Source organism: Pollicipes pollicipes, unplaced genomic scaffold, assembly GCF_011947565.3.
Source record: "Pollicipes pollicipes isolate AB1234 unplaced genomic scaffold, Ppol_2.1 Scaffold_6686;HRSCAF=7923_pilon_pilon_pilon, whole genome shotgun sequence".
Lineage (NCBI taxonomy): Eukaryota > Metazoa > Arthropoda > Thecostraca > Pollicipedomorpha > Pollicipedidae > Pollicipes > Pollicipes pollicipes.
The window spans coordinates 39,970,194-39,997,850 of NW_023596921.1; the positions used below are offsets into that span (position 1 = coordinate 39,970,194).

The 27,657-nt window shown below is 60.3% G+C and overlaps 1 protein-coding gene across 1 annotated transcript in view; it reads right to left on the reverse strand.

The window, feature by feature from the left end:
• LOC119108313 (multiple PDZ domain protein-like) overlaps positions 1 to 27,657 on the reverse strand; it is a 31,584-nt gene that overhangs the window by 3,771 nt on the left and 156 nt on the right. Inside the window, 11 exon segments of the mRNA XM_037231888.1 lie at positions 4,862 to 5,017; positions 5,642 to 5,763; positions 8,013 to 8,181; positions 11,933 to 12,004; positions 12,481 to 12,582; positions 14,017 to 14,073; positions 17,322 to 17,391; positions 18,868 to 18,874; positions 25,018 to 25,111; positions 26,847 to 26,925; positions 26,927 to 26,982. Coding sequence (XP_037087783.1) covers positions 4,862 to 5,017; positions 5,642 to 5,763; positions 8,013 to 8,181; positions 11,933 to 12,004; positions 12,481 to 12,582; positions 14,017 to 14,073; positions 17,322 to 17,391; positions 18,868 to 18,874; positions 25,018 to 25,111; positions 26,847 to 26,925; positions 26,927 to 26,982 — 984 coding nt within the window.

The window sequence follows — 27,657 nt, forward strand, 5'->3', positions numbered from 1 at the left end:
GTTGTAACTGCGGCACGCATGTGATTTCAGCGCTGCCAGCCGATTTAAACGGCCATTGATTTCAGCGATCCCGACCGATGTAACCTGCAGCGAGTCGCGGACATCGCACGCCTCCAGCGACATCCGGCGAAAAGAACGCAGAGAAAGTTCTGAACGCACCCCGAGGGACGCAACTCGTGCCGCGCCGAGGGCCTCTGGCTGCCAAGAGCCCGCAGCGACGGGGCGCACGCCAATACAATCACTCGTGGCCCGGCTCGGCTTTCGACAACCATGCGCTGCCGCGCGCGGTCCCTGGTTTGTTAAAGCGGGGATGTTCGCCGCCGGCGCTGATTAATGACTACCTTGGAAGCAGCCGTGGTGCGCGGTGGCGGCGTCATTCATATTCATTTCAGTTTATTTTCGGGCCGTCAGCTCCACGCCGCGACGGCCCGGCCGGCGCGAGTGTCTACGCATAACGCGCTCCTTCGCCGCGGAAGGGACGGTCTGGAATGGAGCGAGCCGGGAGCGGCTGGCTGCCCGGCACCGGCAGCCGTGAAATGGAAACTGGCGTCCGGCAGCCGCCACCGGCCGTTTCACAGCCACAGCGGAGACCGAATCAATGGGCGATGTCGTGCCGAAACTCGAGATCCCGGATATCGAGCAGGAGCCCTCCCTCCCCCGGGGAGGTTCTGGTGCCGAGATGAATGTCGTCCAAACGGCGGGCATTCCGCGGGTCTTTGTGTGGATCGGTGGTGGTTTGGAAGATAAGGCTGGCGAATTCGTCATGACAGGGATATAGCCGAATCAAACGTTTATTGTGCAATAACTCCGGACCATAAAGCATGAAGCGGCAATAACTTGAGATAAGTTTCCAAAAGGAACTATCTTCCAGCCTGATATTCCTTGGAAGCCAGAGCAGTCAAATGTGTGGGGGCGGTCGTAGGGCAACTAAAGCCGCACCAATCTTTCTCACATCATGGTGTAACTTGTATGCCACCTGGGCACCAAAACATATTGACGCGTTCGGATTGGGTCGCTACTGTTCTGCGGTCACCCCTCTGCCAAAGCGACACTAGGAAGTGTTGGTAAATACACTGGAGCTGCACTGTGTGAAAAGTATCAATGGTCCGAGTGGCTCGGGAACTCGGATTCTGGTTTCTAATATTCTGCGTCAACTTTGGTGGGAGCCTGTCGCTGATTATTGCCGATGCTATCACACTTAACGGATGCCTTTCGCTTCACAAACGTCTGAACTCTCTGACGCTATTTCGGTGACGAAGACCAGCGACGGGACGAACATTCAAGGGGCCAATTAATCACATCTTTAATTAATTCTTAAAATTCAATGTTATCAAATTTTTGCAGGAGAGCGTAAACAGAGTTAAGTGTAATCTGCATGACAGACTCACAGCATATCTTACGATAACGATAAGCATATCTTACATATCTTACATATCAGCATATCTTACGATAAGTCCTGCCATGCCAGTTCAACAGATACCCTCGCCGCTCCAGCAGAGTCCACGTGGCGTCTTCACCGCCACTGCGCACCCAGCCGCCCAGGCACACCGCCACTGTCCACCACTCCCCGTTCCCACCGACCCGCGCCAGCGGTGGTAGCAGCAATTGGCGCTTACGGGCGCTTCGACTGCGCGGTCATACAGCGCCCCCCGGTCCGAACGGTCATACAGCGCCCCCCGGTCCGAGCGGTCATACAGCGCCCCCTCCGTTCCAAATGGTCATACAGCGCCCCCCGGTCCAAGCGGCCATACAGCGCCCCCCCCCCCCCCCGGTCCGAATGGTCATACAGCGCCCCCGGTCCCAGCAGTCATACAGCGCCCCCCGGTCCGAGCGGTCATACAGCGCCCCCCGGTCCGAACGGTCATACAGCGCCCCCCGGTCCGAGCGGCCATACAGCGCCCCCCGGTCCGAACGGTCATACAGCGCCCCCCGGTCCGAACGGTCATACAGCGCCCCCCGGTCCGAGCGGTCATACAGCGCCCCCCGGTCCGAGCGGCCATACAGCGCCCCCCGGTCCGAACGGTCATACAGCGCCCCCGGTCCGAGCAGTCATACAGCGCCCCCCCGGTCCGAGCGGTCATACAGCGCCCCCCGGTCCGAGCGGTCATACAGCGCCCTCCGGTCCGAGCGGTCATACAGCGCCCCCCCCCCCCCCCCCGGTCCGAACGGTCATACAGCGCCCCCGGTCCGAGCAGCCTCATCACACCAGCACGGCCGGCCGTGCTCCCCGGCGGCCCGGTCGTCACACCTCGCTCGCCATTTGGCGGCGCCCCTGGACGACAGACGTGCGCGGCCTGACGAGCCGCCCGGCCGACACCGGGCCCAACTCGTCGGCCGTCCGCAGGGACGCCCAGACCAATTCGCAGCCCACTCGGCGGCTGTCCACTCGATCAAGCGGCGCCGCGCCGCGCCCGCACGCGCGGGAGGAGCGCGAGCGCGCGGAGCGGGCGGCGACGGCGGCCGAGCCGACGGCGAACACGCGCCAGCGGAGGGGCCGACATCAGCCGAAGGTGGATTCACCGGGACCGGGCGCGGGCGATAAAGAGTGGTATGGCGCCGGGCAGGAGCCGAGCCCGACGGGCGCGAACTAGGCACAGGGAGCCGACAGACGTCGGGCGTGGCCGCTCAGGACCCACGCGACGCCAGGTCCCACGTGGCGGCCGTGCACAGAGCCGGTTCGACTCCCCTCTGGCGCAAACTGGTGAGCACATGTGAGCCCAATCGGCCGGCCAGAGGCAGGAAGGCCTAAGCGCCATCAGGTTAATTGCTCAAAAGAAGCGTTTTCACGTTTCCGCGGACCAAACATGCCCATGTGCTTAGAAAAGGGAAAGCTTTGCACGCAGCTTTTCCCGTTTTTTACTCTACATTTTAACCCGGCATTGACCGGGCTCCTCAGCGGTACACCATCGACCAGCGGGGCAGATTTGACCCCCTGCTTATATCAAGGACAGCCATATCGAATTTAAAAATCGCAATCCATAGCGCCTTGGCGTGCGGTCTTCCACCACACAACAAACTTAAATTTAAGTGTGTATTAAGGCCATAGGTCCACGTCAAATTATAAACAAATTACTTTGGAACACCTGACCGCCGCCACAACGCATATCATTCAGAAGCGTATCTCATGGCGTGAAATCAGTGCGCCCTAATCAAACGAACTACATAGGAAGGCATTCAATATTACGCGCGCCGCACCGGGCCTAGAGCCAAGGTCGCGTGTTGTGCGAATGAGAGCTGAAACCTTTGTGTGCATATCTGCTCCGGTCCATTTATTTCCGTCACGTTTGAACCATCTGAACGTGAAGCGGAGGAGCTTAGCAGTAATTATGGGTATCAAAAACTTGAGCAAGGGCGGTTACTGGTTCTTAGGCCATCTAATGTCAAGGCAAAATGACTGACCCCCGGTAGTAAATAGGCGGTTGGATCGATTTTCGCGTTGTTTTCGACGGTTTAGTCCTGCCGACAGCGCAACCTGATACCCTTCAACACCGCCACCAGTCACATGGTCGCTGGTTTGCGTGTGAAACTGATAACCTGCTTCCGTCGCCCCGCCACCGCGCCGCCGCGGAAGACCTGAGCCCCGCCGCGCGCCACCGCGGGCCGGGGACCTGGGCACGGGCCACATGCGCTGTGATGTGTTTCAAACAATAAACCATAACACCGCTACAGAGAATTGCTTGAAACTTGGTGCAGACATCCTTCATAGTCGTCTCTAGGACACCTTTGCCATGTTGGAAAATTGTGAATCTAAGACAAAGAAAAAATGCTGAGCGTACTTTTGTCCATTTTCTTTGATTTAACAAGCCAATATTTTACGGTGCAATACTGAAACAACACAACGACAAGGCATCTGAATGCTGGACTCATTGGCTCACATTTCCCGTTTACAGACGTTCGTTCTTTCGTTCGGCTCACGTGCCACTTTGTCTTCGGCTATGCACTTTTGTGAAAAAATCGGCCAACATGACGTCACTCTGATATTACTCACGCTTGCTCTATTGTGGCAAGCGTGAGTAATTATCATAGTTATTATCACACAAGGCGTAGAACTCATCAATTGGGAGCTACGGAAAATCACGCAGCGATATCTCCAGGTGTTGTTGAATTATCGCAAATGTTGCACATAGGAAGGGGAGATTTGACCTCTGATCAATGCCAGGTCAACATGCAGTTCTTCGAGCTTCTTCGAACGATATAAATACCTCCATTTCCGAAAAATGTCGCTCGGGTCTTTTGAACTTTAAGCGGCAGACATGAGCATACCCCTCAGAAGTTGTCTGAGCTCACGTGGCTGCCTGGAAAGTAAGCCGACGGGAGCTGAGGAAGTGGGAAGAATACGTCGGCTCAATGCCAAGATAGCATCTAACAGAGCGTCACCACGGCAGCGATCTGAACCGCGAACCATTCGTGACAGGACCCCGCCTAACCAAGCCAACATCCACCATTCTCACCATAGTCAAACCCCCGCTGGCCTGCTGATTCCGGTAAGAACCCGCCGCCTGACCTCCGCCTGACCCCTGCCGACCCTGCCCCCTCGGCTGACCCTGGCCGGCGTGACCCCTGCCGACCCTGCTCCCCTCCCCGGCTGACCTTGGCCGGCGTGACCCCTGCCGACCCTGACCCCAGCTGACCTTGGCCGGCGTGACCCCTGCCGACCCTGCCCCCTCCCCCGGCTGACCTTGGCCGGCGTGACCCCTGCCGACCCTGCCCCCTCCCCCGGCTGACCTTGGCCGGCGTGACCCCTGCCGACCCTGCCCCCTCCCCCGGCTGACCTTGGCCGGCGTGACCCCTGCCGACCCTGCCCCCCTCCCCCGGCTGACCTTGGCCGGCGTGACCCCTGCCGACCCTGACCCCAGCTGACCTTGGCCGGCGTCTGGCGCAGCACGGCCAGCGCCTTGTTGTGGCTGGCATCGCGGAAGTTCTCGTTGTTGACCTCCAGCACCTGGTCGCCGGGCTTGAGGCGTCCGTCCTTGGCCGCCGCGCCGTCCGGGTACACCTCGTGGATGATGATGGCCCCCTGGCGGCCGCCGCGCAGGCGTCAGGCACACGTGCACGCGGGACCTCGCCGGCAGCCGCTGATAGACCACGTCGAACCCTTCGGCGCCAGCCCCGAGGCGTTGTTGCCCGGTGGAATGGGATCTGCACTGGCGCCAGGTACGCCGCACAGCGGGCGCGTGCGTCCGCTGTGACAGACACGCCTCTCGAAAGGGGGCCACTGGCATACCGCCGTCCGTCTGTTCAGAACGAAAGAGCGAGCGGCCCATCCCAGACCGTCGGCTGCATTCCAGAGAAGACGACACCGCAGGCAGGCTTCACACAGCAAATCTGAAACCCCTGGCGTTTGTATGTGCGTGGTGAGAGCGGACAGACCGTACTGAACTGGTTCGACCGACTCATACTATCTCGCAATACTAACCAAATCCGAAGCTGCCCTCAGAACGCCTTTTTGGCGCCGAAACATTCCGAATGATGCGACTAACACCGGCGGGCTGCTCTTTCCATTCAAGCAGCTGGCCACAGCTGGACACAGCGCCGCTCCACCGACCACCGCCAGCATGCCGTGTGTCACGAGTGGCGCTGACCGCAGCGTCACCGGCGCCTGAAGCGCCAGCCGGACGGGAGCGAGCGCCCGGGCACCCACCAGCAGCGTGTCCGAGCCGCCGACGATGCTCAGGCCGAGGCCCATCTTCTCCTTGCTGATCTCGATGGTGGTCTGACGACCGGGCACGATCGGGCAGGCGGCCGGGTCGGCCGGCGGCTCCTCTGGCGGCGGCAGGACGTCAGCCGGCGCCGCCGCCGCCGCCGGCGACGGCTTGCTCGGCTTGGGCGGCGGGCGGGGCGCCACCGGAGGGGCGGCGCCCGCCGCCACCACTGCCGAGACTGGGACCGGGACCGGGACCGGGGCCAGGACCGCTACGGGCGCCGGGACGGCGGTAGGAACGGGGATGGCGGTGGGCACGGGGGTGACGACAGGGACAGGGACCGAGGCCGGGACCGGAAGCGAAGGCGAAGCCGGGGTCGGAGGTGGGGGCGAGGCTGGGGCTGGGGCCGGGGCCAAGGCCGCGGCTGGGGCTGGGGCGGGGACGGCGGTGGGGGGTAAGGGTAGGAGTAGGGACGGGGACGGGGACGGGGACGGGGGCGGGCGCCGGGGCCGAGGCCGGAGCGGGGATCGGGACCGAGGCGGGGGCTGGGGTGGGGGTCGGGGCCGGCGCGGGAGCGTTGGCTGCCGACCACTGGGACGCATTCAGCACCGGCTTGGGAGGTATCCCTGCAAACGAAGGCGTCACCGTTAGGTTTGGATGGCCTCGTCATCCCAATCAGATTATGGTCCAGTTAAAGCCAGTTACGGGCTCATTTTCTTTAATTCCCCGCCTGATGATGACGATGACGACTGGGGTTTTCAGTGCATCAGCTTGACGGTCATATAGCACCAGCGTCTCGGACGCCATTATTTTAACCCACCGGTTCACTGGGACTATTAAACGAATTAAGAGCCAGCAAAATAATCCACAAGACTAAGGTGTGCTGGTGGTTTCACTGATGACTGGCGACAAGTTAAGTGCTTCGTTCGACCGCCCCGTCGACACTACGACCTATTTGCCGTGCCACACTAGGCTAAAGGACAAGTCACGTTCGTCACGCGACCCTGCTACAGAGCGAGCGCGGCGACGGCTCGTGACCGCGGCGCGAACGGCGCCACGGGTCGCCTCCCGCACCTGGACAGGCCGCACGCATGCGCCCAGCGCGGTGCACAAGTGCATGCGGTTGACGGGACGGTGACCAGCCGGTGCACCAGTCTAATGTGCAGGCGCACCGCAAGTGCTGCCGTGGAAGGTGACCGCAGCAGCACGGGACTAATGCATGATAACGGCGAGGGTTTTCAGTCTCATGAGCCAGGCGTCCACGCAACACCCGTGGCTCGATTTGCGCACGAGGCACCACAGATCTGGCGGCGCGGGGGCGGGCACAGGCCCAACAGGCAGAGACGACCTACACCCCTGCGAGGGCGGCAGACAGCCGCCGCGACCTGTACTTACATAGCATGCACCAATACGTCAAACCGCCGGAGTGCAGCATTCTCCGTGATGGGGGGAGCAAAAACAAACAAAACAGCGGCGGTCACGTGTGAGGCAACGGGCGGCCGTCAGCCGGCGGCGGCGACACCGAGCAGCGCAGCCCAGCCAGCACCACAGGCACGCACACACACGCGGCCGTACAGCCAAGCCAAGCGGCCAGCGTCGCCGCCAGCCCCAGCGCGCGGCGGCGTCCCCCAAGCGCCGCGGAGGCTGCCAGCGGTCACCAGCGCGCGACGAGACGGCGCCGCGGCGGCGGGCGCGCGGAAACAGATGGCGGGAAGACCGGGGCGCTCGTGTGCTGGCGCACGGAGCGGAGGCGTCCCGGCACCCAGCCGGCCGCACGTGAGCGCCGGCTCGAGGCGTGCCCGCGCAGGAGCCAGGCGCACGCGCTACACATCCCATGAATAATTCAGACAGACGAGTTACGCACTGATGCTGACCCCGTGGGCGAGTACAGGAAAGAGAGAATTTCCCACTCCCTCCATACACACAACCACACACACACACATATAACGTCAGCTCTTCAACGATGATCATATCGTGCAAAAGCCAGTCTGCATACGTATCTGCAGCCACCCCCACCACATCCAACCAAGAACGATAAAGCAGACACCCACCACATTCAAATCGGGTATCATCACAAGCAGCTATAACAAACAGCCCCACATCCAGACCGCAGTCTCATTTCATAACGTATATTTCACGCCACGAGGGCACACCGTGTGGGTGAAAGCGCCGGCAACATGCTACTTCTCCTTTGCACGGCAACACTCAAACCTCGGCAACGCCGCCCAGCGTTGAAGGCGGTCCTTAACTCCCGTCTAACACCCACACGGCGCGCCTCGACGGAGCGTCACGGCGCGGCCGCTCGCGATGAAGCGAGCCGGCGACGCAGAGCGCCGGGGCGGCGGGCGGTTGTCAGCCGCGGGGACTCACGCGGCTTCTCGGGTTCAGCGGCGGACGGCTGTCCCTGCGCAGGTGCCTGCGCCTGGCCCGGCGCCGACGCGGCGTGCGACGGTGAGGGCGAGGCGTCCCGCACCGCTCGGCTCGGGTTCGACACCCACAGCGCCAGCACGCCCTCGGCCCGCTTCAGAATACCGGCCGCCTGCGGGAGCACCGCTGACGTCAGCTGGCGAGGGACGGGGGCCGCTGACGTCAGCTGGTGAGGGACGGGGACCGCTGACGTCAGCTGGCGGGGGACAGGAACGACCGGCGTCAGCTGGTGGGGGACAGGAACGACCGGTGTCAACTGGTGACGGATAGGGATGGCCGGCGTCAGCTGGTGGGGAACAGGGTCGGCTGGCATCAGCTAGTGAGGAAAGGGATGACTGGCATCTGCTGATGAGGGACAAGGATGGTCGGCGTCAGCTGGTGGGGGACAGGAACGACCGGCGTCAGCTGGTGCGGGGCAGGAACGACCGGTGCCAGCTGGTGGGGGACAGGGTCGGCTGGCGTCAGCTAGTGAGGGACAGGGATGGCTGGCATCTGCTGATGAGGGACAATGATGGCCGGCGTCAGGTGGTGGGGGACAGGAACGACCGGCGTCAGCTGGCGAGGAGCAGAATGGCTGGCGTCAGCTGGTGAGGAACAGGAACGGCCGGCGTCAGCTGGTGAGGAACAGGAACGGCCGGCGTCAGCTGGTGAGGGACAAGAACGGCCGGCGCCAGCTGGCGAGGGAACAGGAACGACCGGCGTCAGCTGGCGAGGGAACAGGAACGACCGGCGCCAGCTGGCGAGGGAACAGGAACGACCGGCGTCAGCTGGCGAAAAGCAGAACTCTCCTGCCGAGAAGGGAACAGGGCAGACGGGAGCACAAGAAGCTCAGCGTCCCACGTTCAGGGAACACGATGTACCCAACACCTCTGTTCGGGAGATCCACTCCACCACAGCAAGTGAAAAACCGGCGCAAAGTGACGGGAGCGAACGCAGCTGCGAACCAATGTCATTTCTAACCGCTGATTCTTTACAATGGTAGGCAAGCTCAACGGTATCGAATCCAATCATCCGAAGGCATGCATATTTTGAACACGGTCGCTTAATTTTTGTGCTGTGGAAGTCGTTTGCTTTTTACAGCCTCACGGAAGCCTGAACGTCATATCGATTACATTATATCCGTCTGGCCTCAAATAGCATGTCTGATCTCCAGTGAGAAATAGCACAGACACGCGGACGGTAGCGACGGAGACCTTCGTGTGACCTTTCACAGGCTGGCGTTCCGTCGGGTCGCAGCACCCATGACCTTTGCCCGAGCTCCGATCTAGAAATTGCCCGAACTGGGGAAAGTAAGTTTTATCGCCATGGCTTGGCTTTTTGACCTAGCTGGGCAGCGAGTCCCCATCATCTGACGAGCGAACACTAGCCATGCTCGCAACGACTACCAACACTCAGATCGCCCACGCTGGCCCCGTAATACAAGAATTAATCAGGCCGCCAATGACTTGATCCCACGCAAAGCCTCATAATCTATGGGGTTCATTGGGGCCCAAGGAGCAGCCTGATCCCTTAACGTGCCCTCATTATTCCGGGCCTTTGTCCGGATAACAGCATCCAGATCCCCGAACGGGGCCTCATTATCGGAACAAAGGCTTGCGCCGCGACCCGTCGCCGGTCGCCCTGGCGCCGCACCCGACGAGCCGACCGAGGCTGGCCGCCGCCGCCGCCATCTGAAAGCCGAAAGCGCCGCTGAGAGGCGTCGGCTGCCGCGGCCCCGGCGTCAGACGGACCGCCGCCGCCTGGGCGCACCGTTCTCTCCCGATCCGGGCCGATCTGGCCAACGGGCGGCGCCGCCCGCTCGTCGGGGTCGCCGGGTCAGCCGGCACCGAACTTTCCGGGCCGGCTGCCGGGCGCATGGCTCGCTCTCACGGTGGAAGCGAGCCGGCCAGTCGCGTCCGGCGCGGTGCCGTGCCACCGGCGGGCTCATCCTTATTTCAGCGCCGGCGTCCGCCCAGACGGGGCGAGGGCGACGGCGACACAGCCGGGAGCGCTGGGAGCGTCGCCGCAGGTCTTACATGGTTGAGTCGTGTGAAGCTGCCAAACCCCGCGGGGCCGTGCGAGGTCGGACCAAGCCTTCACCTAGGTCATGCCGCGGCCGGGTGGCTGCAGCTTCTGACTAGGTCGCATCTGCGCCCAGCCTTCCATCCGCCTCCCCAGACGCTCATCCATGAGTCGGGTGCTGCCAGTGTGCTGGAACGCCGCCACCGCGCCGGGAACAATTTTTCTCATCGTCTAATGGCCGGAAGCGCAAAAAGGCCGAGCAGGCCGGGCCCCTTTCGGCAAGGCCGGGCGCTGAACGGCGGCCTCATGTCCGACGGATGGACGGCATCATCAGACGACGACCAGCCGCCCGGCGGCGTCCGCCGGAGCATCAACTCCGACAGCCGTCTCAGTCAACCTACTCCAAACTTCGCTGATGCTGAATCGCCGTCAGACGACTGGGGCAGTCCGAAGGCGGCGGCGGCGGCGACGGGGGAGGGCATGGCGCGCCAGCGATCATCCGCTCTAATGAGAGGAGCCACGCCCGTAGAGCCCACACTACGTCTATCTGACTGGGTCCAAAGGTGAGAGGTCGGATAAACCCTTGCTCCAAGAAGCACAACAGGTGAGTTTTCCCCACTGGACGGCGGACAACGGGGCAATGAGACCGGCATTATCAAAAACTGGCGCGTGGCGGGTGCCCGACCCGGCTGACAAGCCCCGCCCGGCGGGTCGTAGAGGACTGTGTCGGCGGCCAAAGCCGTAATCAATATCGGGCCGACAGAGAGCCAGCCAATTATCGCCCGGCCGTGTCCCGACGGGGGTCCGACGGCGCGACGGGCGGCCCGCCGCCACGCCGCCAGCACTGTCAGATTAACGTGCCGCCGGCCGGTGGACGGCGACACGTCCCCCGGCCACGCCGCACCGTTCGAGAAAGACGTGCGCCCGTCTCGGGGCGACAGCACGGCCCGGGAGCGGCCCGCGGCGCGCGGCGTGGCTGGGCACGGGGTCTGCCGGCGCGCGGCGGCTGAGCACGGGGCCTGCCAGCGCGCGGCGGCTAGGGACGGGGTCTGCCAGCGCGCGGCGACTGGGCGGCGCCTGGTGTCGGGTCGCGTCAGCCTGTTGGCTAGTTACCACCAGCGGCAGCCGAGCCGGCAGCTCGATCCCGGCATTCAACCTGGCAAACCCGACTGTCACTCGGAGTCGGCCGGCCGGCCCGGCTCCGGCCGAGGCGGGCACTGCAGACCGCGGCGCTGTCGGGCCGGCTTTATCTGCAGATGGCGCGGCCGACACCCGGCCCGGATCCGTCTATTACCGGGCCCGTTACACGAACAGCGGCCGGCCAGCCAGGCGGCGGCGCACCGCCCGGCCGCGATAAAACCGAACTGAGTGAAGCGGCAGCGGCGGCCCGGCACGCCACCCAGGCGGCGGCCCGCGAGCGGCCCTTGGGCGGCGGCGAGCGCTGCTCTGCCGGCCGCCGTACGTGGAGGGCGACAGCGGCGCGCCGACACGTGACGCACGGCTGGCTGGTGTGAGTGCAGTATTTTGACGATCGTGGGCGAGGACAGCGAGGCGAAAAAGGCGCAGACGCGGCCCTAATCGAACCAGAAACGCAAGCGCCTGCAGCCAGTCGGAAGGCAGACTTTCGGTTAGGCGAATCAGTCGGCTGCGGGAGGATCGCAGCGGCACTGACAGGAGGGAGGACCTGAGTCCCTGGGCCGTGAGAAACTGATGGCAAGAGTCCTATGACCGGGAAACTGCAAGATCTGCCATCAGTTGCTGGACAGCGGTCTCCTGACGACAGCTTCACACAAACCGCAGCCAAAACTGATCTGCCGTCCGCGCCAGCGGCCGAGAGTGGTCACGCAGGCCGATGGTCTCACCGTGTCGTAGTCGGCTCCCACCAGGTCCTCGTTGTTGACGGACAGGATCATGTCTCCGACCGACAGGCCCGCCTGCAACGGCACGTCACACGTCACGACGGCACGCATGCACGCACACATGCCACGCCGCGCTGGCACGGGCGACGGTCAGCGGCCTCATCTCCACCGGGAGGCGCAATACCCCCACAATCCCATCTCATTGGCCATGTAATAGGCACGGTCGTCCAGCATACCTCGCGCCACTCGCGCCTGGGAAGCGGGCTAATTAGCGGCGGCTGAGTAAGCCAATTGGCGGTAACACGATCGCTCGTGCACAAACACGACGGCACGCCGCCATCGTCGCCGAGCAAACACGGCACCGCGCCGCCGCGCGCCGCCCGGAGCCGCGCGACGGGAGCGCGCGCTCGGCGGCGCGCGCCGATCGCGAGAGAGCACGGCGCGGTCCGGCGCCGGCTGCGGCCAGACAGGAGCGCGGTCGTCAAGCGGCGCACATCGCACACGCGCGAGACGGCACCGCGCGGCAGACGGGTCCGGTCGCCACCGCTGACCTGCTCGGCTGGGCTGCCCGCCTGCAGGTCCGAGATGAAGATGCCCTGGCCGACCTCGGCGTGCTTGCCCTCGAAGATCATGATGCCGAGGCCCTGCGTGCCCTGCGGAGGAGCGCGGCGGTCACCTGGCGTCGAGCTGAGGACGCCGACCACGGACGGCGGCCGCGCGGCGCCGGAACCGTGGCCGGCAGCGGACGCCACCGAGAGCGGCGGCACGGCGCGGGTCGCGACCAAGATCGCCGGCGGCTGCAGGGCGCAGGCAGGCGGGGGGCGCCGGAACATCCGGCGGTGGTGGCCACCCGGCTCTTCCACTCCCACTGATGGGGAATGCTGAGAGCTGAACTATGCATCCGGCTGACGTGATGGAGGCTGAAGTGGTGCCGCCTAATGAGCTGAAGTGTGTACCGAATGGACACGGATGCTACGCTGCTGTGAGCGTCACCTAATGAGGCTGCGCATTAGGGCGATGATATGCTCTAGTGGCACGTCACAATGCGATGATTCAATGCGATTATGCGGCGTGGTACCGTGACGCACGCATGATGGCACGCAGGATGCAGGACACGGCACACAGGAGCGTGAGCAGTCATGAGATGCCCCGACGGAGCTGGACACGCATGACGCGGAACACAGCACACAGCAGCGTGGGCAGTCATGAGATGCCCCGACGGAGCCGGACACGCAGGATGCGGAACACAGCAGACAGCATCGCGGGCAGTCATGAGATGCCCCGACGGAGCCGGACACGCAGGACGCAGGACACGGCAGACAGCAGCGCGGGCAGTCGTGAGATGCCCCGACGGAGCCGGACACGCAGGACGCAGGACACGGCAGACAGCGGCGTGGGCAGTCATGAGATGCCCTGACGGAGCCGGACACGCAGGACGCGGAACACAGCAGACAGCAGCGCGGGCAGTCATGAGATGCCCCGACGGAGCCGGACACGCAGGATGCGGAACACAGCAGACAGCAGCGCGGGCAGTCATGAGATGCCCCGACGGAGCCGGACACGGCAGACAGGAGCGCGGGCAGTCATGAGATGCCCCGACGGAGCCGGACACCCAGGATGCGGAACACAGCAGACAGCAGCGCGGGCAGTCATGAGATGCCCCGACGGAGCCGGACACGGCAGACAGGAGCGCGGGCAGTCATGAGATGCCCCGACGGAGCCGGACACCCAGGATGCGGAACACAGCAGACAGCAGCGCGGGCAGTCATGAGATGCCCCGACGGAGCCGGACACGGCAGACAGGAGCGCGGGCAGTCATGAGATGCCCCGACGGAGCCGGACACCCAGGATGCGGAACACAGCAGACAGGAGCGCGGGTGCCGGGATCGAAGAGGACGCCGACCGCCTCTTGTTTGGCGTTGGCTGTCCTCGGTTCACCGACAGCATGCGTCGATACAGTCTGGCATGTGACAATCAGCTGTGAGTCAACTCGTCCACGCGTACACAGCAAGCACGCCAACACGGCCACGACGCAACACCAGCACACCACAACACAACACCGTCCGCACACACGATATAAAACGTACCTTTTTCACTTGGACATTACGCAGGCCCTTGTACTTCGCGTACTTCTGCTCTGGCGTCTGTAACACAGCACCAGCTGTCAGACACATCAGACGGATCTGTACCTGTCATCTCACGTGGCTCTGACCCGCCGCAGCCGCCCCAGCACTTCACACCAGCGCTGGGGGGGGGGGGAGGGGCAAGGAGGGTGCGCTTCGTCACATAACAGCACGGTTATCAGGTGGCCAGAGGGCTGCCAGCAGCCCAGCGGGGCTCATCCCAGATAGGGCTCATCCCATCTCACATCCCATCTCATCAAAGTCGGCCGGCCGGCGGCGCGGGTGCGGCGCGCGCCCGCTGGCTGGCGCGTGATCGGAGAGCCGGCTGCAGGCTCTGGTGGTATTGAGCCGCCAGAAGCAGATCGATCCATCCAACGACAAAACACGCGTAATGTGAAGAGGGAGATAGCTGTTGTCCGTTCTCCAAATAGACGAAACGGCGGGACCACGTGGAGGTACTTTACCCCGATTGGCTACCTCGCCGTCCTGCACGCGACAGACGACAATCCAAAACATCCGAAAAACACGACCGATAGCCCGCCCTGCACGATCAGTGATGGCCTCAACTCCGACGCACACCTTGCTCCAACCTAACGCCGACCCACAGCGCGCCCCGTGCGTGAACCAATGCCCAATCGTCTCATTACTGCAGCACCACCTGCGGGCCGCGTGTCGCCGACGCATCGTCACCAGACCCCGGCGGCACGCCGCGGTCTGGTGACGAGAGCCACTCCGCCCCAGCGGCAGGAGTTCACGCACCGCCGCCGGCCTCGACACAGACGGCGCACGACGCTGCGAGGTCCCGTTTCGCCCGGCGTCACATGGCGGTGCATTGCACTGGATTGCACGGTGTTGACCTTCGCGAGTATTCGCTTCTTTGCAGCCATCTTCACACCCGCGTCACTGAGTAGCTTGATGAGCATACAGGTCGGCATCAGTACATGCCTGATGACCTGCACCAGTCACAATGCATCGGTTGACCACATCACCACCAGCGGCTCCCAATGTACCGCCGTGTCTGTTGAGCTCAGGACTGTGTGAGCACGAGATTTGCCAGCCGCGAGCGCGAAGGCGAGACCGACAGCCAGCTGCAGATATCAACGCATTCTAACGTTCTTGAAATAACGTAAAGAGAATCTGAGCAACATCAAATACTAGATCGATGTAATTGAAACCCATATACAACCCTCCTGATCCGTAACAACCACCAATTAGCATATACAAGATACGCTGTATGGCCGCCATCTCATTATCCACGGCACACTAATCAACGTCGTTGGCTTCAAGAGTCCACCACGCAACAAGCTATGTTTAGCTGGATTGACTACTCAGAGATACAGCGGAGGATTTCGAAATTGGCGAGGTGAAGCTTCAATAACACCAAATGAATGTATAGAATGTAAGGTCCCTGGTGTGATAATAAGAGAGAAATTGTGATTTGTATATGTAAATATAAATAAATAATAAAAATCAATAAATACCTACTAAAACATGAAAAAATGAAAAAAAATGGAAGCATTAACATTCGTTACTATTACTTCGCACGTAAGCATGGCAGGAATTAGCCTTCCTTGCTATGATTTTATGCATGCCTAACACTAACGCCGCTCTGCTTCCTACACTTTTTATGTTTCCGCCTCTCAACAGAGGAGGGGGGGGGGGGGGGCGACTCGCTATTTTATGCTCTCTGGTGTTAACTATTGCCGCTAGGGTAGTAAGAGGGACTGATGATTGCCTGCTGATGGGTGGCAGAGAACAAAATACATAAAATCATCGAGTGACGAATTTTCGGATGGTGCATATCACGTTCTCTTCCGCTTTCCCCAAGCCGTGAGTCATCCACGAGCACAAAACGGCACTGTAATGCCTCAACCCATCATCCCCTTCTCTCTTAACGTGAATCTCACGTGAATCTCAACGTCACAAAGTGGTGTTCATCCATCGCCACAATCCAAATCGGGTGCTTCCAAGCGTTAAAGGCTTAGTGCCAGCCTCCCAATGCGCACAAACAACCAATGTAATACTACACTTGATGTATGAGGACGTCAATTACGTCCAACACAATTGGACGCGCGGCCCCGGGACAGCATAATTGAACGCCGGGCCCCGCAGCCAGCATAACTGAACTCATCCAAGCTCGCAGAGAAGGAGTCTGGCAACACAACGCGACGGCTGCGACAGCCGGCTCCTGCCGCTTGGAAACACTGGTAGGACGCACGCGTCTGCCGCGGCTGGCCACTGTCGCCACTGACTGCGCTCCACCCCCAACCCCCCCCCCCCCCCCTGCTGACCCCCGCTAGCCGGAACGACGACACGGGCTGCTCGAGACGGTGGCGTGAGCGGCGCGGCGGCACGTGTGACCACGCCCGCGCCAGGTCGAGGCATGCGCTCCTGAGCTGGTCTGGCGCACCTGGCGCCTCCGCGTGTCACGGCTTCTGGACTGGCTAGCGCGGGGGGACCAGGGTGGGGGTGGGGGGTGGGGGGTGGGGGGGGGGGAGGTCGAGTCGATTGGCTGTCATGGAATCGTCTGGCTGTCTCAAACACGCTGACTTTATGCCCGAACACATGGCGCACGTAATCGCACGATCCGCTCACGGATGGTTACGTGCTCAACAGTCTCAAGCGCATTAAATTCACTACGCACAGCCGTTCGAAACCGCTCCAACAGTGATATAACGACTTAAACAATCCAACGGAACAACGATAAAACCCGGTGAGTTACGCGCCGCCGGTTCGTTGGCAAGCCGATGCGGGCGCGGCCTGGAGCGGCGCGGCCTGGAGCGGCGCGGCCTGGAGCGGCGCGGCACCGAGCGGACCGGCGGCTGGGGGCGGACCGGCTGAGACGGTCGGTGCGCCGGATCGCGCCGCAGCGCCGAGCCCGGAGCGACGGCGGAGACCAGATAAGCCCGTCCGGCGCCGCAGCAGAGACGGCGGCCGCGATCGAACAGCTACACCCGGAGCCGCCGGCACGCCAGGCGCAAACAACGCCGAGCAGGCCAAATTGAACACCGGCGGACTAATAAATCACGGCTAACCGGCGTACAAGAACCGACAGCGTGGGAGTCCAAGCGCAACAAAATAACCAGAAAAGAGGAGGCCACGGGATGAGCTATAATCCGCCCGCGTCCTGGGGCCGCCTGCCGAGACCGGTCCGCAGGGGCGGTCTACCCCAGCCGCACCGCGGCTTCTCCGACGGGCACCGGCCAGCCGCTGCGGCGCTCGAAAGCGGTCCCCTCCAGCCGCCGGGCGGGGACGGCCGCGACTCTCACCTCGTCCTGCAGCGACACCGGGAACTGGGTGATGGGACGCACGGCCAGGTCGTCCAGGGCCTCCTCCCGCCTGCGGGCACGAGCGGCGTCAGCGGCCAGCAGCGGGGTGCGGCCCCGACGCGGGGACAGACGGGCGCCGGGCAGCAGATCAGGCGCCCTGCCCCCTGCTGTAGGTCCCGCCCGGCACGGACATGCCATGCTACTTTGGCCACACATTCAGGCAGAAGGCACAAGCCCTACTGTGGCCACATGCACATGGCCAAAGGGCAAGGAGACGTTTCTGCCACACTTAAAGGAATTATGCCAGCTTTTTACACTTTCCGCTCATTATTGGAAGGGAAGCGTTCGAGTTGATTGGTAGCACCAGCTTTCTCGGAATTCTACCGAAACCTTGGGATTTTGAGTTGAAGTGCCCGGTCCAACGGGAAAAATGCCAATGGATTATTCGTACACCACTATGAAAGACATACTTCTTATTTCTGTCTCTTTATTTCTTAGTTATAATTACTTCCATTTTCTTTCTATTTATTATTGTTTCTATCTATATATCAAATAATTTCTTATTTATTTCTTTTTCAAGCGTGTGTGCTATATAACGTTACCAATTCATTAACTAGCCAGAGCGCTTGTGTAATAAATGCTATTAATACTTGAAAGACCCCAGTTGGGACAAAACATATGCAAATATGAAGCCATTGTCATACGGATTTAACGAAACATCAACCTCAGCAAACGACATTGATTTCTCTCCTATGACACTTCAGCACAGTGGGCCTTTTTGAAGCGCCTTTGACTTTGGGAAACACTGTTTAGTTCGCTGCTGAGTTCGGTGCAAGACCGTGTTTATAAAGGACGTAGATTCCAGCGCCACATCACATGGACTAGTGGCGATCTGGTTCAAACTCCTACCCATGTACTTGTCGGTAAACGGCTTAAGCCACCCACTGTACCAATCACAGACGTTTCTTCATACCCAGTCATTCATGCCGGTAGAGGTGTCACTTTTCAGCTCGTAGGCCTGCAATACGCGGGTAAAGAGAGCTAGCCGTGGCACCTCGAGTCGGCAACAGCTGACGACGGCTCGCGGCAGATTCCGCCGTCAACTGCTACGGAGTAGAGGTACCAGTTTTGAGCTTTTTTGCTCATGCCTTGCGGGTCTGTGGGCCAAAAAAGCCCTAACCACGCAGATTCTCAAGCCCAGTCTCAGTGAAATCGCGGAGGTAATGATGAATATTTCATTTGAATGTTTGCACGTTCCAAGATTATCCATATCAGAAATGAACTCCGAGGTTTCAAACACAAAACGAAGTGCCGTGCTGTGACAAAACGTCACCTGCGTAATATGCACTTGATGAAAATCATAATTATTTTGCTTATCATATCTTGTTGGTGCTGCAGTGGCAATTCCGCGTGCTACTATCAGACATACTGGTCCTGAGGTTTCCCTAGGGTATGCTCCGGAAGTACGCCCTAAAAGTGACACTCCCTTTGAGTCTGCAATCCACCTAATACTGAGTGAAGTATACGCCGCACATACACCCTAAACCTTAAAACTGCCAGCTCAAGCCAGCTTCCATTCAGGTCTCATCCGTGTCCAATTCGCATTTCATTTGCAAATGGGTCCCCGCATCGCAACTCCTGTCTAGCCGCACACGCCAACGGACGCCGCGATCATAAGTTTCGCGCTACATAAATTCCGTACCAGCGGATGAACAAAAGCAATTCATTATGCCATTTATGCCCGGTTTGTTTGGTCCCGTCAGCGCCCGCTCGGGCTCGACAGCCATATCAGAGCGGTGGCATTAAGAACGGGACAAAAAGCGGCGCAATTCCGCTGCGACCCCGGCTCGACCCCGACGCAAGCCTCCCCGGGAAGCCGCATTGTGCCTCCGACGGCCCCGTAAGACTGCTCAGTTGGGGCTGGGGCCCAAGGCTCCGCGGAAGCTCGCGGCCGGTAAACCCCGGAGCGGTGAGCCGTGCAGCGCTGCGAGTTCTTGAGCTCAGAGGACCGCAGTCGGGATCCACAGTAGGCGCAAAGGAAGCACGCATCGAGAAATCTGCATCGAGGAGGGTTTTCATCGAATTGCGGTGCGTGTAGATACGCCGAATTGCCTTCTGTTGAGCGCATGCATCCATGCAAGCAAATTGTGTATTACCATATTCTTATAATAACAACTGGGCCAGGGGAATTATGCGGCAGCGGATCCTTTTCAACATCTGAATATATTAACTACAAAATGTTAACGAGCCAATCTGTTCATGTGCCTTCTGTGCCTTTTATCATGATCAACTACAACTCTTGCCCCGATGTGCAGCAATTTGAAGATTTGGAAACCTTGGCATATCTCGTTCAGCGACTTAGCGAAACTAATTACGAACCGGCCGGCACCCAAATGTATATCTCATCAGCCGACGGCGGTATGTACGGAGAGCCGCCCTCCGTTTATTTAGACGGGCTAAATTGCCAACGCATAACAAACAGAGCCTCATAAATGTCAGCACTAAAGTCGAGGCATTTCCAATGAGGAACATCGTATTTCAGATTGCATAGCGCACATCCGGGTCGCAGTCCTGGCTAGTCCGTATCTGCGCTACTGTTGACCGTCCCTGTATCTGTTTACAGTGCCTTTCAATTCCGACTACTGGTGGTAAACGCCTGAACTGTCACGCTGCGGGGAGGGGAGGAGGGCAATGACTAGCACGACACGTCTAAGACGAGGTATAATATAACTGGCCTATATACATATATATATATATATATATATATATATATATATATATATATATATGTGTGTGTGTGTATAGAATAACTGGCCAATACGACACGCCTCTGACGAAGTTTAACACTGGGCACCACGACACGTCTCTGACGAAGTTGAACACTGGCCAACACGACACGTCTCTGATGAAGTTTAACGCTGGCCAGCACGACACGCCTCTGACGAAGTTTAACACTGGCCATCCCGACAGTCCCAGCGCCGCGGAGATGAGAGGCGAGCACCGAAGTCAGCAGCACCAGCCGCCTCCGAGGCGGCCGGCGGCGGGGCCGGCCCGGCCGGGCGACGTCGTCTCGGCGCCGCGTCGACACGAGGCCCGGCGGCGGCCGTCCGGCGGCCGGCCGCCCGGTGGACGAGGTGGGTGTGGCGGCCGGTCGGATCGACCGTCAGCAGCCATCGATCCCATCTCGGGCGGGCCGGACCGGCGGACCGAGGAGCCGACGCCGCCGCCCGTCGCCGCCCGGTCTGGCCGCGGCCAACATCAATTGACCTCCAGCTGTCCGCCGCCCCGCCCGGGCGATCGCCGACGCCGCCGCGGCGCCGCGCCGCGCCAGACGTTAGCCGGCGCCGCGACGGCGGGTCGGCTCTGGCTTTGTGCGCCGCTCCGACGCCGCGGCTTCGAAGAATAGCACCGCCCGACTGGTCGGTACTGCCGTTTTGCTCGTCGCTGCATCCAGCGTCGAAGCGCAATATCGCCCAGGGATGTACGAGATGAGCCGCTTTTACGCGTTTTTTTGCTGTCGTAATCTCTACATTTGACATCGTTTCTGAGACCGACCGCGTCCAAATACAAACCAATGAAGACGGCCAGTACTTCCCAGACGTCAACAACGCCTACGTCCCCAACGCAAATACTAACCAAGACGGATGAAATACGCGGAAGCGACCCAAGTGGGGAAAACACATTATTTGGAACGGCAGCAATTTAAATAAGTGACATTTAAGGCCGCGTTCTCAGAACTTGAAAGACGCAAGAAATGCGTGTTCGCAGAAGTAGCATACTATGAAACGCGCGAACACAGCACCGCCCGAGCCAGAAATCAAAGTGTCTCTGACGACATTCTCATCGTTCTGTGCTGTTCCGCTGTACGATGGCACGATGGCACGATGGTACTGGCAGGACCCACAATGCGCTTCCGTACAGGGCAGACCAGGTTGCAATGTCACAGCTGGCGTAGCTTCTCGTTTCTTAGCCATGTCTCATTAAGGAAGGCGCTGATTTCTTGTATGGGGTATGAGTGATACGTGGTTTTGGGGACTCAGGACTCCGCGACTAATTTTTATTAGCATCGTCACGTATAAGTCAGGATTGTTAACAATACTGGTGCGGATGCCCCGGTAGTTTTAATGGAACAACAAACCCAATCGCGAGATGTGCTGCTACCGTTTCTGGTCCTTGGCCCGCCATATCCTTTTAGTTTGCTGGATATTTTTGCGAACGGACCATCTGAAAAGGCGAAGCACCCTGACCGCTTTGATTTTCGTCACGCCTCAGGACGCGAGTCAGATTACGCGTCTCTACAGGCTTTATTCTGCCCGCGTCTTCCTTGTACGACAGCAGGGTGTCAGAAAGCATTTCAGATGTGAACAACGCTTCCTTGTCCGACAGCAGGGGCGTCAGAGAGCATTCCAGATGTGAACAACGCTTCCTTGCCCGACAGCAGGGGCGTCAGAGAGCATTCCAGATGTGAGGAACGCAACATTTTCGTGTCAAAGTGGAGCGGCAAAGTTCAGGCTTCAACGCCCTTGTAAAAAATCCAGCACGTCCTACAATCCCTCTCAGAAGTGAGTTAGCCCGGCCTTCAGAATACGGCATCAGCTATGCGGAGGATGGCAGTGGTCTTCAACATGGCGAGAGGTCGCCAAAGCCTGTGCACTACTGCCTTTGTCGGTGATCTCTGGCGTGGTCGCGATCGGGCTGAGTCAAGAGCATCGATGTCGCCCGAAGTGTCAATGATCTGTTAAAGTACAGTCAGGAGTCACCGGTCAAAAAGGGACTTCACACCAGCAAGAACGTAGCACGGTTCACATGGCACGGCCAAATGCACGCAGGTGGCGGGAGCACAAATTCTCCTATCTTTATTCCTAATAAAGATAGAGCCATGACCTTTTCAGAGCACAATACCTGGGCGGGCTTTATTGAATGCCTCGTCACGGCACCCATAGGTCACAGTAGCCATAGGTCACAGGAGCTGTAGGTCATGACAGCAATCACTGACGCAAATGCTCCATACCGAACACATCGAAACGCTTGCGAAGGACAGTGGTCATCCATTGGCTAAGCAAGCTTGAAACATGCGGCTTGCCGTGACGTTATGACAGTCTCTAGAGCTGTGGGCCAAACACGGTCAAACTGAATCTGGCCATTCTGATGACGATCATGATGATTGGGGCTTTTGGTCGCGCCGACAGGTACGGTCACTTGGCGTCCATGGCCATTCTGACTACAGGGGAGCTTCCTCTGTGCCTAGCCCGATGCCCGACGACCTATGCGTTGGATGCTCTCGCCGGGGTTTACTTACTGTGAGTCCAGCGGTCCACCAACTGAGCTAACCGGGAACGGCGCTAGGCTCCTCAGTAGCTCAGTTGGTAGAGCGCTGACCTCACAATTGTAAGACTCCGGTTATGATTCCAGGAATTCCATGGACATAACTTGTGACTTATATAAATAACCTGTTTGCGTTTTGGTGCAAACATGTCTGAAAGCCAACAATCATCCAGTTCTTCTCAGGGATCAATAACATTTGACGAGGGCCGGAAAGTTAACTAGCCAAAAATGTTGCATGCATACTAACACACCAGAATATGACGACAGGTCGAAAACTGCTTAATTCGTTATCCTAATGCTTCGTCTCAAAACCTCCGTAAAACAATTTTCTATTTATTTGATGTTTCATTCTCTTGGAAGCCGCACCAAAACTCGCTGATTGCCAGTTCTAGTTTTATTTCTAAAAGTTCTAATTTCATCGGAAACAAGTGGATAGAGCCCATTTCACCCCTCCCCTCCTCCTCCAGTGAGTGTCCAGGCCCTTTCGAAGCTGGGAATCACCAGATCGTCAGCTATCGATGGTGAGCCCCTGTAGCCTCGAACAACTCGACTTTGTTCCATGTCGCACAGCCCTCGAGTTCTCGGCCGCCAGTGGTCGACACAAGCGCGCGGAAAGCACCCGCCGCTAGGACGAACTCGGTCGTTACGGTGACAGCGGTCTCCCTTCAGCTGAAGCACCGCAGCCGTCCGACAGCGACATCCCTCGTAAAACGCCCCGGATGTCGTCGTCACTGTTCTCTTTCGGTTCTAGCTCAGTACACACTGGCTAGCATCACCACATTTTCCATCCCACATCCCCACCTTACCCGGTCGTCGAGTCCACCAGTGAAGACTCTGATAGCAAAACCAGCCGTCGAAGGACGCATTCAAAAACAATCACCGACCATAAATCGCCTTAAACGGTTGATCGCCTCAGCAGCTCACAAACTGTGACCGAATTTGATGCCACTGAATGTGCCACTATCACGCATGCCCTGGGCACCACCTGGTCAATTCTTGCCTGCATTGCCGGCCATTGGATTGGACATTTCGTGACCTGCCAGCATTCGCATCTTTCTATTCACGCCGGTCTCATTACAGCTCTGGGGGCTCATCTGGTCCCATTGGTCCTGATCAAACGCTACGTTCGTCGAGAGCTCCCTCAGTCAGCATAGCCCATCGGCGCTACTTCCGGGCGCTCCTTCCGTCGGCCCCATTCCCCATCAGCACCACACGCGTCAGCACCCACGGGCCAGCACCAGCCCGTCAGTGTCACTGCTGTCGGCATCTCTGCCCTAATCCCCGCTCCCGTCATCACCACTGCCGTCAGCGCCACTCCAGTCGGTGCCACCTTCACTAGCACTAACCCAGTCAGCGCCGCTTCGTCGTGCTCCTCCCCACCAGCACCACTTATCCTTGTTGAGATGCCGCCTCGAGCCGCGTCACCGTTACCCCGCCATCGCCACTTCCGGCAGCCGCACACCCGTCAGCGCCTCTCCTGCCCTCATTACTCCCTTCAGCGCCCCCTGTCTCACCTACTCCCGTCAGCGCCCCCTGTCCTCACCACTCTCGTCAGCGCCCCCTGTCCTCACTACTCCCTCAGCGCCCCCTGTCCTCACTACTCCCGGTCAAGCGTGCCCCTCCTGTCTTCCTCACTACTCCGTCCCCCTTCCTCACTACTCCCGTCAGCGACCCCTGTTCCTCACCACTTCCCGTCAGCGGCCTCTCCTGTCCTCATCACTGCCCGTCCAGCGCCCCTCCTGTCCTCACCACTCCCGTCAGCGCCCCTCCTGTCCTCACCACTCCCGCCAGCGCCCCCTCCTGTCCTCACCACTCCCGCCAGCGCCCCTCCTGTCCTCTCCACTCCCGTCAGCGCCCTGTCCTCACCACTCCCGCCAGCACCCCTCCTGTCCTCACCACTCCCGTCAGCGCTCCTCCTGTCCTCACCACTCCCGTCCGCCGCCCTCCCACCAGCGCAGTCGATCCCGCCCGAGTCGCTGAACGTGCGCCGGGCGCTCAGGCAGCCGTCGCCAGCGCCGATCCCCGTCGCCGGAACTGATCCATGCCCAGCCGGAGGACAGACCGACGGCCCATTACGGGCGGCACGCGCTGCGTCCCGCCGACGGCCGAGGGTGCCAGCCCTCGGCGCCACCACCGGTCCCCGGACGCTGCCGGCGTCAACCGATAGCCAGCCGCAGCCGGGCGCCCAAAAAAGCCGCAGGAAAAATAACGGTGCTCAGGGATAACCGAGGCGCCCAGTCGGATACCGCATAAAAGCTCCCGCCGCCCGGCTTATCAGTAGAGGCATTTGTCTGGCCGCCAGCAGAGCGAGCGAACGTTACGCGGGCATTTCGGAAGGCGTCCGTTTTTTGCTGGGATTAGGTCAACTCACCTGAAAGGATGATTTTTGATGACGGGACCGGGCAGGCCTTGATGATGGCCGAGGCGTTCAAATGACATCGGCCATGCAGGACTAGGCCGTTGACCTGCGGAGGACAGAGCCAGTGATGTGGGAATTCACATAACTGTAACAACGGACATTCAGCCAACCAAATGACTTTCACAATGGGGGCGGCTGCTTCCGTACAGGATAAGGGCACCGCTTGCGAACTCACGGGGCACCTAAGGGCACGTGTCGCTCCAGAGCACGGCAAATTCTCCTCCGACCATCACTTTATAACATTAGCGAACTTCCGCTACTTGGAACACGGTAGACCTCATGTTCAAAGAGCTTCATGGTATACCCGTCGCGCTCGCCATGAACTTAGGCCATATCCAGCCACTCCCGCCCGGGAACGATACGCAGCAAGATCAACAGACAAAAAACGATTTAACTTCTCTTAAGCAATACCTAACGAAGTTGGCAGAGGTGAGGTTCGTCCACAACACACGAGACAAATCGGAACGCCACTCTTTCTTTCCACGTTGTTTTCGTCAGACCAATTTTACAAGCCAAGTTTTATCTCCTGCTCCCCTGTCGTGCGACAATTTCAGCAGTTGTTTGCGCCACTGGGTCCGCTCTCTTTAGCGCGGAGCGCCGAGCTCGGCAATCGACAGTGTTGCCGGCCGGAGAGAGACTATCCGCCGGCTGAAAAGGACCGTCGCCGGCCCGAGAAGACCGTCGCCGGCGGAGAGGGACCGTCGCCGGCTGGAAACGGACTGTCGCCGGCCGGAGAAAGGTCCGTCGCCGGCCGGAGAAGGACCGTCGCCGGCCGAAGAAGACCGTCGCCGGCGGAGAAGGACCGTCGCCAGCCGGAGAAGTACCGTCGCCGACCGGAGAAGGACGCGTTGCCGGCCAAAGAAGTACCGTCGCCGCTGGGAGAGGACTGTCGCCGGCTGAAACGGACTGTCGCCGGCCGGGGAAGGACCATCGCCAGCCGGAGAAGTACCGTCGCCGGCCGGAGAGGGAAGTCTCCGGCCGGAGAGGACTGTCGCCGGCCGAAGAGGGACCGTCGCGGCCGGAGGAGGACCGTCGCGGCCGAAGAAGGACCGTCGCCGGCCGGAGGAGGACCGTCGCCGGCCGGAGGAGGACCGTCGCCGGCCGGAGGAGGACCGTCGCCGGCCCGCAGACGGACCGCCACCGCGGGGGAAACACCGTCGCCGCTGTTCACGGGCGCGGAGAGGTGCGACCCAGAAGTCGGGTTGAGTCCGGCGGCGGCCGCGGGAGCATGGGGGCGGGTGGACGGACAGAGATGGACGGCGCCTCTCTCGCGGACGGTCTGACCGGAGCACAACTGTATCCGGGGGAAGCGGGTCTAAGGAAGCGAACGGGATGGATGAACACGTCGACCGAAGGCTGGTGACTGAAGTATCAGTGTGTCGACGGCAGCGAGTTCTCCACGCGCGTCGACGGCCTGAACACCGGACAACGAAACCCCGCGCTACCAACGAAACTGCCCCGCCAAGCGGACCGCAAGAGGGGACACGCACGGAACGGTATCTTCGCCACTCAGACGGAACGGCAGACGGCTCAGAACGCACAGTCAGCCGGAGCAGGATCGGCACGCCATCACAAACTCAGGAAACGAGAAAAACAAGAAGAACACACATCACCATCAACGCACGAACAATGACCACCACGCGAACACACATCACAAAACACGAAACACGAGAAGAAGGACCGACAGACAGATCGGAGCGCACATGCAGGCGGGCCAGCCCGTCAAGGACCACAAGACACGTGGCGCCCTCGGGACTCGCACCGCTCGTCTGCCGCCTCACCTCCAGCATCTCGTCGCCGTTGCGAATACGGCCGTCCTTGAAGGCGTTGCCCTGCGGGTTGAGGCCGCACACGAAGACGGACTGCGCGTTCGGTCCTTGTTCCGGCCAGCGAGATGCCCAGCCCGCTGCTGCCCTTCTGCAGACTCGATCATCAGGATTTCGCCCGGCTCAGCTCGCCGTACTTCTTCTGGATCTTCTCTTGCGGCGGCGGGGCGGCCCCGTTAGAGCGTCACGGCGCGTCACGCTGGAGGCGGGCGTCGCGGCGCGGCGTGGCAGACGCGCACGCACGGATCGCACGCGAAACCGCCGGCGCGGGGTCTGCTGCAGACCGGCACGAGACGCCTCCCCGGCCGGGCTGGGAATAAACAGGTGGTGGCAACGTATGGCGCACCATAGCTTCCAAGATAACTGTCACTTTACGACGCGTCTGGAAAAAGCCGGCGCGCCAGGCACGCTCAAGCGATATCAGTCCAGCATGGATCAAGTTTTCCAGTTCCCACAAAAAGGGGGATTCATTCGTGCATCTCATCATCATTGCCCATTATAATTTCCGCGCCGCGGAACATCCGTGGCACAGCTTCGCCCCACACGACGTCTCGCGCTCAGGCGCCGCTGAAGCCAGCAGACCTGCGTCTGCAACCCTGACGCCTTCTGGGAGCCCGCAACGGAAGAAATTTCCGAGTGCGCTTATCATAGGTTCTGCGACTGCGAGCCCAGATATTTCAAGAGACTCTGCGGGCGTTTCTCGCCACTAGACAGCTCTTGGGGCTTTCGGGCGCGCTGACTGGGTGGCGTCCTCTCGCGGAATCTC